General features: G+C 34.4%; 1 protein-coding gene across 1 annotated transcript in view; it reads right to left on the bottom strand.

Annotated features, from left to right (window-relative positions):
• Positions 1 to 295: 295 nt before the first annotated feature.
• The window catches only part of PRKAR2B (protein kinase cAMP-dependent type II regulatory subunit beta), an 87,059-nt gene continuing 73,906 nt past the window's right edge, over positions 296 to 13,448 (bottom strand). The window contains exons 5-11 of the mRNA XM_062638285.1: positions 9,885 to 9,991; positions 7,601 to 7,754; positions 6,277 to 6,378; positions 5,610 to 5,684; positions 4,696 to 4,761; positions 4,396 to 4,534; positions 296 to 2,926 (exon numbers count right to left, since the gene is read on the bottom strand). Of these exons, the coding sequence (XP_062494269.1) occupies positions 2,793 to 2,926; positions 4,396 to 4,534; positions 4,696 to 4,761; positions 5,610 to 5,684; positions 6,277 to 6,378; positions 7,601 to 7,754; positions 9,885 to 9,991 (777 nt within the window). The 3' untranslated portion in view covers positions 296 to 2,792. The remainder of the gene's footprint in view (positions 2,927 to 4,395; positions 4,535 to 4,695; positions 4,762 to 5,609; positions 5,685 to 6,276; positions 6,379 to 7,600; positions 7,755 to 9,884; positions 9,992 to 13,448) is intronic.

The following is a 13,448-nucleotide window of genomic DNA, read 5'->3' as shown; positions in this document are numbered from 1 at the left end:
AACTGCCAAAGCCCTGTTCCTTTAGCAGCCTGACTACAAATAAAGATGATAAAAATCTTTAATAACAGAAGCATCAGTTAATCCAAGTATGGACCTTATAAGGTAAACATGATAGCGTTTAAAATTATTAGAGCTATCTTCTGAAAGATCATTAAAAATCAGTGACTTGGTATGATTTCCTTCTTAAGATGAACACTCACCATATTTATGACATGAAGACTGGCATGTTTGACGTGTATGTATGAATAGATGCAGGAGAAATCCCATGTGCTGAGTGATGGAGGATATAATGATCTGGATGAAACTTACAAAGCAACAGTTTATTTCTGTTGGTTAAACTGCCCTGAATTTACCAACAAAGAAAATTACAGAAAACATCCAGTCCCCAGGAACAACACAATAAAACTGCTGCAACAGGATGTTGTACTTCGGGACTCAGAAAATCCAGAGTCTCTGATTATCTTAAATTTGTCACTGCACAGCTTTTGCCCAGATATAAACTCCAAGCAAATCATCAAATACAAAGTAGCTATGGTGATTACCACACAACCATGTAGTCTATTCTGAGCAGAGACAGCATTCACAAAACATCTCTTTATGAAAATCAACATGAAAGAATTCTAGTTCAGAATTATGAATATTTTAAGAAATGAATAGGTCACTTACAGCCTCATGATAATGGCATTATAACACAACAATATCAATAAACAGAGGGGGTTTTATATAAAAGTGTTGTTTATTGTAAGGAAACTTTAAATATAACCAACGATATTGAAAATATGATGACTGGCATTTATGACCTTGATAGTAGTTTACTGCCATACAAGTAATTTGTAGCATTTTTTTTAATCACATCAAGCTAGTGCAAAATATAGGTAAGCTTTTAGAGATTCAGCATACAGAATGGCAAAGTGTAGATTTTGGTTACCTGATATTTCCTTCTAGTATAACAGGCTTCTCTTTTTTCCATAAATCAAAAGTACAAAGGCAATTTATCGTATGTGCAATTATTCAAACCAGGTTTCTAGGTTAAAAAAAAAAAAAACAACCCCCCAAAACCAACAACAACAACAAAGAAAAACAACCAAAAAACCCCCCACATTTGCAAATTTTGCTCAAATGGCATTTTTTTTGGAATCTGACGTATAATTTATACCATCCTGTATGATATAAATTACACGTTGTTATTATATAATCATAATTTCATTTACAGGTATGTTTATAGAAGTTGTCAGAACATATAACTAACTATAGGATAACAATTACATTGACGTACACAAATATATGGCATTAGAAAAGTCATTATCTAAGAAGGAAAGATGGTAATAATTCAGGTGTTTGAAACAGGGCAGAAGCAGCCTTCCTACAATTCTTGTAGTATCATTTTGGCAGAACTATTGCCAGTCTCCATTATGTGCACTAGCTTTCCATGAACATCAACAGACAGGTCAGTAAGCAGTATTAAAATTGGACTGTGCCTGAAATTTCCAGTCACAGACCCTTGTAAGCAATGAGCCCTGTGCTCATAATTAAGATGATTTTCTCTCTCCTCAGTCTCAGAAGGTATCTCATGCTATTATGGCTAAAAAGATATTATGATGACCTACATGTTTCTGAAAGCAGGACGTGTTAGCTTTAACAATGACACACTTTACAGAATTCTGCAAAGCTTCTGAAGTATTGATCTTTCAAATAAAAAATATTTTTGCACTTCCTGATAAAGGTTTTTCAAGGACAAGCTTAGTTTAGCATGGCTTTCGATATCAATCACTTCAGTAATGGAATCTGGTCTTTGATAGCTAAGATCAGACTGTAAGAAGAGAGAAATACAGAGATCATTTCATTTGAAACAGGTAAAAGATTTAACAGATAAAAAAAGTGAGATCTAAAAAAATCTGGAGAACAAGCATAGATAGAGAAGACAAAATGCATAAATATAACACAAGGGAGAAGGAAAACAGCATAGGGTTATATATGATTGGGTAGAACATGACGACGACCTATGCCTTTAGAGCATGAAGGTTAATTTGTCAGCTGTCCTCACTCATGTACAGAATACATGTAACTAATAAAAAAATGCAGTTTATTGCAAAAATATACAAGTCCTCTAAATTGCATAAGATATTACAATGTCGTGCTGAAACATGACATATTAAACAAAGAGGACTTTAAAACAAATTACAAAATGTTAAAAATCAGATTTGGGTCATGAGCATTACACAAAATGCATTGTCATGCTTTATCTTACGATTAGTCTTGTGATTCACTACATCTGTGATAAATGCAACATAAAATCATGACAACTGTAATAGTCAGAAAGTAATATCTACTGTATATCTTCTGTATTAATACATATAAACACTTTGTGTGCACTAATACTTTCAACATATCACATTCAAACTAACAGTCTTTCCAGAAAAGTTGTAACCTTTTTGAAGAACAGAAGATGGTTTAACAAGTTCATGGCATGTGGGGTTTTTTTTTGAAATCTACTCTAAGGAAATGCTGTGTGAAAGGACTTGATTTTCAAAGGTGCCGTATTACTACAGGTCCTCTTGATAGCAGATGAAACTATCAATACTCAGCACTTTTAAAAATCAAGTCCATTATTTATTAAATTCCTGTTTTGTTTACTAGTATTTCCACTGTAAGAAGTCAAAAAAATACCCCCAAACCCATTCTTAAAATCAGAGAAAATGCTTGGCATCTATAGGAAGAAAGACAATTTCTCAGTGGACTAACCACTACTGTGCTATATTCTCATAACAGATCTTGTTGCTCCAATGTTTAGTTCATGCACTGGTATCGGCAATGTCCATGTTTGTTCCAAACAGAGCAACTAGCTGCTCTTCATAGTTTGCAATGTTTCTTTTCAGAATTTCCATACAAGGTCCCAAAAGCCTTTCAAATGCCTGCACATCCATAACTAATACAGAAGGAGAGAGAAAGAGAAAAAAAAATACAATGTGCATGTCAGTTGCAGACACTAATCCTGGTGTTCATGACATTCCAATATAAGATTTTAAATGAAAGGACAGATACTACTGAGGTATATACTTTGTTTGAACAGAAGAGAACCACTTACCGTGGCAAAACCAAGATCAACCAACATATTGCTGCTGCCTTGAAACTTCATAAGTAAACACAGAATTTGCTGCATTTCTTATTTTGAAAATATTTTCTTATTAAGATTTATGTCACCCAAGAGCTGCTGAAGAAGTCTGGATTCCTCCCAAGAATACGGTTTTAAGACCCTTGAGATTTACAAAAAATACATCTTTTGCTGATGTTACTGGCTGTATTTGGGGTGTACATCCTTGCTATTTTCACTTGCTTCCACCCACAGTGGAAATTGTAATAGATACTTATTTCCCAGCAAACATGCAAAAAGTTGGAGGCAGTAATTCATGTGTAATGTCAGTGCGCAGCTGACCAGATTTTTTTTTACCCGATCACATACTGTTATCCATTATAGTTCTAGGGAACCAACAGGCCAGGGAGGAAACTTCATACATGAGCCAGCTTCCAACCTGGTGGCCTGTAGTCTCTTGGCTCCCAAAAAAAGAGTCAAGATCTCTGCTATTTGGAAAAGTGCCAGAGATCTTTGTGACTCACACATACTGAGTAATGACACTCTTCCTCACCACTGCCTCTTAGTCTTTCCTGTCTATCCTCTTTGATCTTTATTGCCTTATCATCTCTGTGTGTTTGGAGATAAGGATTTAAAAAAAAACACAGTACCTTTATAAGTGAGAAACTTCTGGTTACTGGCTTGGTAAAGTCATTCAAGAATGCTAAATCTGTCTTTGCAGTATACAGTTTTCCCATAATTAGATAAAAATATTTAGGAGGTAAGCACCAGACCATGAAAAGCAATGGATGCGAAGGGTTATCTATGAGCACAACTCCTTTGGTCTTTGCATTCCCTATGCCTGAGACTACAGTGTGATTAAATTAACAGCTTGTGAAGACAAAGAATATGCTAAAGCTTAAGTCATGGTAATAAAATGGGACAGGATTTTTACCACAGTTATTTCTTGGATGAAGGTCTACTGAAAAAAGAAATAATTTACCTTTCTGCAGGGTATTAAACATTTATCTGATAACTATAAATGGTTTGCAGCAATACCCTCTGTAATGTCCGGAAACAATTTTTACTTCCATGCAATCAAGAGAAATTTTGGAGAATTTGTGTTAAATACCAGTTATCGATTACAAATATTTTTTGCAGATAATTATGTAAATAGGAATGCACAGTAATAGATGATAAACAGTCTTATTTGGGTAAAGGTATTTCAATCTTATATTCTGGAGAAAGACAAGAGTTCACAATAAAAACAACCAGCTAGATTATGTGTCATTTCACATTAGATATAAAATACTATTGAACAATACCTAAACATTTGACAGTGCCAAGAGCAAATGCAGAAGCGGCTCGTGGTTTGTTAGTTACAAGCGCAAGTTCTCCAAAATACTGTCCTCTTGAGCATCGAGCTATTTCAACTGCTCCATTCTCTTCTACATCTTGTTTATCCTGAAATATCAGGTAGAAAAAGAGAAAGGAAGATAGAGAATGATACACAGATTTACTGAACTCAGGACTGCATAAGAAAAATAAGCACCAATGGTAACATTACTGCTTAGCACTTAGAATATATCAAGATTTAAAAAATTTTGTGGTTTAGGGATGTTTACCTTCCTTGACATTATAATCCTTACTTCTCCAGATTCCACAATGAAGAAGGAATCAGCCAAGTCACCCTGTAGAAGAAAAAAATAAATTAAGTAAAGGAAATGTGAAATTTCCTTTTTAGTTTCATGCTAACATTAAAATATTTGCTGCCAGTGCCTTGAAGCTCATCCTTTAGATATCTGTTGCAAAAGAAAGAACTTTTAATGTGAAAACCATACTCTAGGCACATAATAATCAAAACATCTATACAGAACTGACAGCAAGGCCTTTTCATGCAAAGACATAGCTGACTATGCTTTACCGAAAAAAATGGAGAAAAACAATGTTATGGAAGATTTTTGGATCCTTACTCTTGTTTCTCCACCTTTGTATTCCTTCCAAATGATTTCTAGTATCATAATCCTCCAAAGGCTATCTGATACCCAGTAATTGTTTTGGGGCAAGACAATCTCAGCTGCCTACCCTGAAAAGTTCACTTCTGCATTCTTCTTCAAAAGATTATCAACTTTAAGAACACAACAAGGTAAAGTCTTCAGTGCTCCTATTGGGGAGATGGTTTAGTGATGGACTTGCCAGTGCTGGGTTAACAGTTGGACTCAATGATCTCAAAAGATCCAGGCTAAGCAATTCTATGGTTCTATTGGAAGCAAACATTCTTCTGTATAGTTTGAATTTCTAAGTATACTAAAAATGTTGACTCCTTTATTGATACCAACAAAGGGATGTTTTTCAAGGTACCAGAAGTGAAAAATTAGCTTCTGAAGCCAAATAATCACCTCTCTTAGATCAAAGATATTTTTTGATTTGTTTTGGCTGTAAAAGAAAAACTTAGCTTAAAAGTATGTATTGTCTATAGATAAAATGTTAAATTGTTACTTATTGGAATAGAAAAACTAAAATAAGAAATAAACTGTACCTGAGCAATGATTTGTTCTCCATCTTTGTACACTTTGGTACCAATCACATCAACCACTTTTAAACGCTCAGATACCTTCATTTAAAAACAGAAAATGTAAGAAATATTTGGTTAACATTACAATATTTTACTTAGAAAGCCCTTTCTTTTCATGAATCTTTGCACAGAAAAATGTATCTTTATATTCCTGGTTTGGTAATCAATAAAAAAAAGAAGAACTGCTGAACAGTGTTACAGAAGGTGTATTATAATCTTAACAGCTAGATGTTTTGATAGAGCTTCCATTTTGGTAAGAAGTCTATGTATCCCAAGTCTTCAAAAATTATTTTCAGAAAAGCATGCAGGTAAAAATATAGCTGTTAAATGAAAATATTTTGTAATTCCCTAAATCATTGTTTAATTTTATTGGCTAATATCTAGTAAAATTAAGCTTAATAAGGTAAAGGTAAAAAAAAAACAAACAAACATATTTTTTAAAATACAATATTAACAATAGCTCTTTATCCTGAAAAATGAGAAATATCAAAAATATAGTATCTCTCCAAAACAAATGTATTCAAAATTTTACTGTGGAGAAAAACTGAATTCCAAATTCAAACTGTGCAAAAGCAGAATCTTATCAAGTACCTCCGATACAACCATTAAAATAACACAACAGAAATCTTACTTCTAAAGATTTAAGAAATGGCAACGACTGAATAAAATTTTCATACATTCTTCTCTTTTTGGCATTATTTTTTACAATGATTCTTCGGAATGTTACCCTGTCCTGTGAATATAAAGAGGAAAGGAGAGTTTATTAAGAGAAAATACATGCATGGTAGAAAATACTTTAGACATGGACGAATATGTCCAAATTGCCCAATTTTGGCATAGCCATCAAACTAGCTGGCTGGTCTCCCCATACAGTCAGTTGAGAAAGATTCCTCTAGAGGTCAATCAAAGTTAAGCTCCTGATCTGACTCACGTTGAGAAATGCTCTGTCCTTTGGCAGAGAATACATACAGAGTTTACATATAGAAGGTACAGAGTTTACCTTAAAACAGGTCAAGTGGGTAATTTAAGACATTTAAGAAAGCCTCAATATTTAATTTACAAAGCTTATTCATTATCCTGAGGTCCCACACGTACTGATATGTACTCCAAGAGGTTTTTATATTCTTATACAAACAAAACCAAAATACACTGGGTCTTAGGTCAGAGTCCACTTTCTGCTATTTCAGCAGAACAAGACTCATTGCTGCCCTAAACAGCTAACTGTTTGGCAATCCCAGTGAAGCAGACAGATGGAAAAACTACATGTATGCTGTTTTCTTTTCTTAATTTCATAAGACTGTGTCAGAGACAGAGGTGAAATGGTTTGCAAACCTTCACTGCTACAGGTGGGACTCGCTGGCCAATAGAACCCAACACAGTTTAAAGCCATTCTTACAGTGTCCTAAACCCTGCCATGATCCCAAAATTCATGTGGATTAAAGTGGTGAAAAACCACATGCTTTGTTTCAAGAGGAAAATGTTATCTTGGGATCAGTCATTACATTGGTATGTTCATCTTGAAGAAGGTGGCTATCCTAATTTCACTCTTTTGGTAAATTCTGTTACTGTTGTCAAAGATCCAGATAATATAACACTGAAAAATAACCTTGTATTTGAATTGTACTCTGGAACCAAAGGCATTTCCTATCAAGATGTGGAAAAACATCTTATATATTTGCCTAAGCACTTGTCAAGTGGTCTGCAATTTGGGAAATGATCATTAAAATAGAATAACACAAAATGGTCTTTTTTTTTAAAAACACTCTGTTTTCTTAAGCTTCAGGTTTGCTTCTGCAGATTCTGGAAAAAAGACAGCATTGTGTTGGGAATTGTCAGAATCTTTAAAATTAAACTTTCAAAAATTGTATTTCTTTTTAATGCTGATACAGTAGACCAGTGCAATTTATATAGAACATTTTAAACAACTAGTATCTTACAACAAGTATTTCACTTACCAAGCCCCAGATGGCACCAGGAGAGGTAGCTATAATTGTAGCTGCTCTGGGTGTATTGTACATTAAGGCCAACTCACCAAAACTTCCTCGGTTATCATAGGTTCCAATACATCTCCCAACACCATCGCATTTTACATAAATATCATATGTACCTCTGTCAATAAAATATGCAAATACAGTGAGTAGAATCCAGTCTGGTCTTTCCTAAGCAGCCTCTCGCTATGTTTTTTTTTTTTTACCATGAATTCCAAAGATAAAGTGTTTGAAATATACATTCACTTATTAAACACCTTGCAGAGATGTATCAATCACTTCCATAAATAAGAAAAGTAGTTCCTTTTTAAAGGGAAGGATAGGATTATTAGTTTTTACATTAAATCAGATTAAAGATAGACTGAATGTACAGTGATCTATCAATCATTGGAACTTATTAAAAAATATCTGATTTAGTATCTCTTTCCTAATTTTAAACACACTAAATACAAATGTAACAAGTTTTTGCAAAAAATTGCTATGGTATGGTCACTGAAATAATAATACAAGTTATTTGACATTTAAAATATTCTGCAGTAGTAATTTATAATGTAATAAATAGAGGACGTGCAGGAAACAGAAGGAATGGATATGAATGCTATTTAAGATTATGAAATAAAGGCATGTATTTATCCAATGTATTTTGGATTATTTCTTCCCATCATTAAATTAGGAACCTTTTTTTTTTTTTTTGCTTTGGGAATGCATTAAAATCTGGTACCTTGTAAAACATGACAGAGCCATCCCCATTAATGCTGAGTCATCATTTTGTTCAGCGCTGAGTATTTGTATGGTATGTGTTGATAAATCACACGAATGCAGCACAAAAATCTGTACAATGATCTTATTGGTAAGGGACTTAGAGGTGATTCACTGCACCTAAAAACTGCAAGGCTGAGAGAATACTGTGAAGTCCCTGCAGCTTTTTGGATAAGAGATGACGAACTGTAACATCATGAAGCTGAAAAACACTGACTCTTAAGCAAAGAATCCTTCCACACTTCTGTGATCTTCTGACTATTTCAGTGGGAAGGGATCTGTGATGATGATCTACTCCAAAAGTTCGACCTCTTCAGGGTTGAACAAAAGTTAAAGCATGTTACTAATGGCACTGTCCAAATGCCTCTCAAACACTGACAGGCTTAGGGCATTGACCACCTGTCAGGGAAACCTGTTCCAGTGTTTGGCTACACTTTTGGTATAGAAATTTTTCCAATGTCCAGACTGAACCTCCCCTTGTGCAGCTCTGAACCATTCCCATGCATCCTATCACTGGATACCAGGAAGAAGAGCTCAACACCCCCCTCTCCACCTCCCCTCCTCAGGAAGCTGTAAAGGGCATTGAGGTCACCCATCGGCTTTCTTTTCTCTAAACTAAAGAAACACAAAGTCCTCAGCTGCTCCTCACAGGACATGCCTTCCAGCCCTTTCACCAGCTTTGTTGCTGTCCTTCGGGCACATATAAATAACTTAACATCCTTCTCAAACTGTGAGACTCAGAACTGCACAGACTACTCAAGGTGAAGCTGCACCAATGCTAAATACAGCAGAATAATCACCTCTTTTGGCCGGCTGGCTATTCTGATCTACACTGACCAAAAACTTCTGTGTTTCTTTAGAGTTTTAGCATAATACTTCTTTCAAACTCTCTGAGAAATCACTGTGTTAGCCTAAAAGTAAAGGTAGAAATAAGAAAAAGTGTTTTGGGACAGCGTGGTTGAGCCTGTGCCAACAGACTAGTGAAGGATTCCAAGGTAAACACTCTTCCTAACTCACTGGATTCAGCAATTATCAACAGCTTTGTGATCAATAAGATTTTACTTAGTTACCTGCTTTTTGCGATACAGATTTCCAAATGAAGCATAATGACTTAGCTACTGAAGGACTAATAACATTCATGTAAGCAATAAAGTTTGCACATAGTATTGAAATGCAGTAAGATTTCAAATATTGAGCTGTAAAACTTTTACCATTGTGGTTTGCATTAGATTTCTTTCCATGTAAATCAAACCAAAACCAGCCTTTGGGATCGAGCAACACATAAAGAGGTTAGGGACATATTTCCATATGAAAATTCTGTTCAAACACTGCTCTCTGTAGCTCAGAGAGCTGCACTGGCTCACGCATGTTCTTTTCTTTTTTCTCCCATGTAAACATATGTAAGAGTTAAATACAACTACATAGAGAAACAGATTTTTCTCAGTGGACTTTTGCATAATACTTTGTGCTATAATAAGAAACAGCGATTCACCTATCGATGACGTAGAAGTTGTCACCATCATCCCCTTGATCAATGACATGTTCCCCTCCTTCAACCAGCTTTTCAAACATCGCATCTAACACTTGAGACATCTGTTCCTATTTAAAAGAACACAGGCAAAGACAAGAAATTATCATCTGCTTTTAAAATTTTACTCTTCAAACTGACTAACTGACCAGCCTCCCAATATGCAGGCAGAAAGTATTCACGCATGGAAAACAATCATGCTACAGAAATGCGTGGATCAATCGGAAAGACAGTTTTATTTAGTATTCAGTGTTAGCTTTTTCCTCTTCCAGGGCCCAGCTTCCCTTCTTGTCCCTGCCAATGATAACATAGGTCTTGCCTGCAATATTATTAGCTCATGAGCATCCAAAGACAGAGTTTCACCCTTCAGAATTCTGTAACATACACAGTTAAAAGAAAGAACTGTATCTCGTATTGCATGCAACACACCTGTTCTTGTCTTTAGAATTATTGTACGGGATTTAGACTTTTAAAATGATTGTAAAATATTTTGAAAATCTAAATTACACAATGGCTGCACAATGGTGGGATAGATGTAACCTTAAAGGTCTGCAATGCTTTGGCTGAGTAAGTAAATGCTGGACTAAGGAAGTAAGATTTTATAGACAGGTCTCTAAATTACTTTGTTAACTTGAATGGAATACAAATGCTTAGAAATGTTAACGGACCAACAAAATGTCATCATCTGAGTTATGACTGTCTAATAACAAAAATCACATAATTTGTCTTGTTTGGTGTAAATCTGCTAAAACTTAACTATTCACATTTAAAAGAACTCAAATACAGCTCATTGCAGATTATACAAACTATTATTAGGATTATATGAATCCTAAAAGTGTAACTTGATAACTTAAATTTTATATTCAGTTTATCCAGCAATATGCCTAAAATTCTGACAATAAACACAAAACTATCCTCTACTTTTTAGAGTAGAGTAGAGTAGAGTAGAGTAGAGGAACAAGCAAGTTCTAGTGAAAGACATTGTAAAGAAAAGCCTATGATTTAGATACACATCTTACAAAGGACCAGTTCTAGCATTTCCAGCCACTGAAAGATGGATGACATTTGACTTTTCTAGAGTTCTTCTGCAGCCCTTGGACAGAGATAACCATACTAGATAGCTCAGAATCATTCTCTAGAGATCCCACTTTCTTTCCTCTGATGATAAGAGAAATCTACTGTAACTCACAGTTAGACGCTTAATTTTTGGAGAGATAAACTTAGGCTCAATTAATTCCACCCTTATCCTGTTGAATTTCTTCAATTACTCAAAGCTTTTCAGAATATCAGCAGTACCATGTTATCCAAGCCTTTTTTTTAAATGGAAGCTAAATACAATTTTGCTTCACAGAGTTTGTTGTGTGTGGGCAAAAAGAACAACAGAATGTCAGCATCCACCCTCAGTATCATGGTAAAATACAGTAAGACATCACACAGCCTACCCAGGCCAGCACGAAATCATTTAACTATGCCTCTATTTAGTACCTTTTTTTTAGTACGGAAAGCTTGTGTATTTGCAAAAAGAAGAATCATTTTTCTACCAATGAATGGGTTATAGTCTATTTCAGAGAAAACTCTGTGCATGTGTCATTGGGAGAGACTGAAAAGTAGGTACAGGAATTGCCTTTTAAAATCTTTCATGATTAAATTAATAGGTAATATTACTTCTCTATCCCTATGGAAAGTAAAAGGAACTCATACAGAATCTGCAAAATGGACCAAATGACAGTTAGTTGTCTAAAGCATTTGAAACAGCACATTTCCTTCTCCTTGCTTTACATCTGAACTGTCAAAGTGGCTCCTCGACCAACAGCCCTTGGCAGCCATTTGACAACAAGTAATAACATGCAGAACACTCCATACTTCAGCGGAGAATGTTATCTTCTAAATGCAAGCAAAGCAAAAAATTAAAGTATTATATGGTCCCCAATCCTTGGAAATTAAAATACTCCCAAGACATCTTGGAAAAAAGATTAGACTAACAAGATGGCTATTTGCTGTATTGAAGGAATAATACATACAGTTGTAATTGCTATTTAGTATGTTTTATCTCAAATTTCAGGTTAAAACATTTTCAACCACTTAATTACAAATCAAGCTCACCAAACTACAACTTTTCTGATAGGTAAATCTATGACTTTTTCAGACAACAGAGTAGAATTCACAAATGCAATTCCCTTTAAAAAAAATCTTTTTAACACTTGAAGGTATTTAATACATTTGAGAGCTGTCTATTGTCTGCTGAAGTAACATGTATTTTAACTTTCTAAGTAAATTGCAGCTGATGTAAGGACAATCAGTCCCTTTTCCAAAGCTTTCTACAAGAAATTAAGATAGAGCAGACTGTAATAACCAAACCAGGCATGTGTTTTTCGCTTTTACCATGAGAATTACAAAATTGTTTGCCCAGCTTGCTCTACATGAATCCTCTTGATTCTCTGCCATACTGAGACTCAATTTACTGACACCCTTCATAGTTACTTTGAAAGGATAAAGATGGACAATTTTAGAATTAAAAAGAAGATGTGTTATCATACACAGAATTAATTCTGGTATTTTGTAAAATGGTGCAATCTGAAAGCTGTTCTTCCTTAGAGCAGTTCTAGCTTGAAAAAATACATATAAAATAAAACAGGAAGTTTTTTTTATATCAAGTGTTTGTAAATCTGCCATGTGTAATGCCATAGTAATCTGATAATCAATATTCTAAAGGAAGGTACTTTAAAATATGATAAACTTTTTCACAGAAATAAAATTCATAGATCTGAAGTATTAAACATGTATGTTGTGCAATCTTTATGGTTTCTGCTAAACATTCATGATCTCTAAGCATTTTTTTTCAAACACAATAAAGCATTTATTTTTCTTAAGGATAATGCACTTTACAAACATCAAGAACCAAAACTAAAGTTTAAATTATTTGAAATTTTATTCTTTACATAATGTTTATTTACATACATTGATTAATATACTCAATGATTATTTTATTGATTAATTCTAAACTGCAAAGCATGTAAATAATTCAAAAAAAGAACATTTTTTAGAAAAAGAAACCTTTGGTTGTTGTCATGAAAGCATGCTTTGATCACCATCCTTTGTGATAGAGAAAAGAGAGGAGGCTGAATGAGCAATCTTATTTTCTGAAAGACACATTCATAATACAAACCAAATCCATCTATCAAGATTTTCCTTTTAATAAATAAATTTCCTTTATTTGAAGTGTAGTCACTGCATTTCTCTCAAAAAGTCTTTCTACCAATTAGACTTTAATGATAGAGCGTGATTTTACAAAATAATTTGCTAGACGAATAAAAATGACATAGTTACAGCCGTTATTACTGTCTCAATCAGCCTTGCTTTCAAGTGTGAATGTAACTGCTGGGAAGCCAGGGTGCAAAGGAGGATTAGCTCCCTTATCAGTATCAGCCAGCATGATATACCCTTTTGTATCACCTAAAGCAGGGATGATGCGGTTTTCTTTCCTCTTACTTAGACTGAGATGATATCTACCCTAGTTTTATACCAACT

Source organism: Pezoporus occidentalis, unplaced genomic scaffold (assembly GCF_034315485.1).
Source record: "Pezoporus occidentalis ecotype Australia unplaced genomic scaffold, CSIRO_AGI_Poc_V1 ctg56, whole genome shotgun sequence".
Taxonomy (NCBI): domain Eukaryota; kingdom Metazoa; phylum Chordata; class Aves; order Psittaciformes; family Psittacidae; genus Pezoporus; species Pezoporus occidentalis.
Note: the sequence above shows the minus strand (reverse complement) of the source record. Positions and strands in the feature narration are given on the sequence as shown.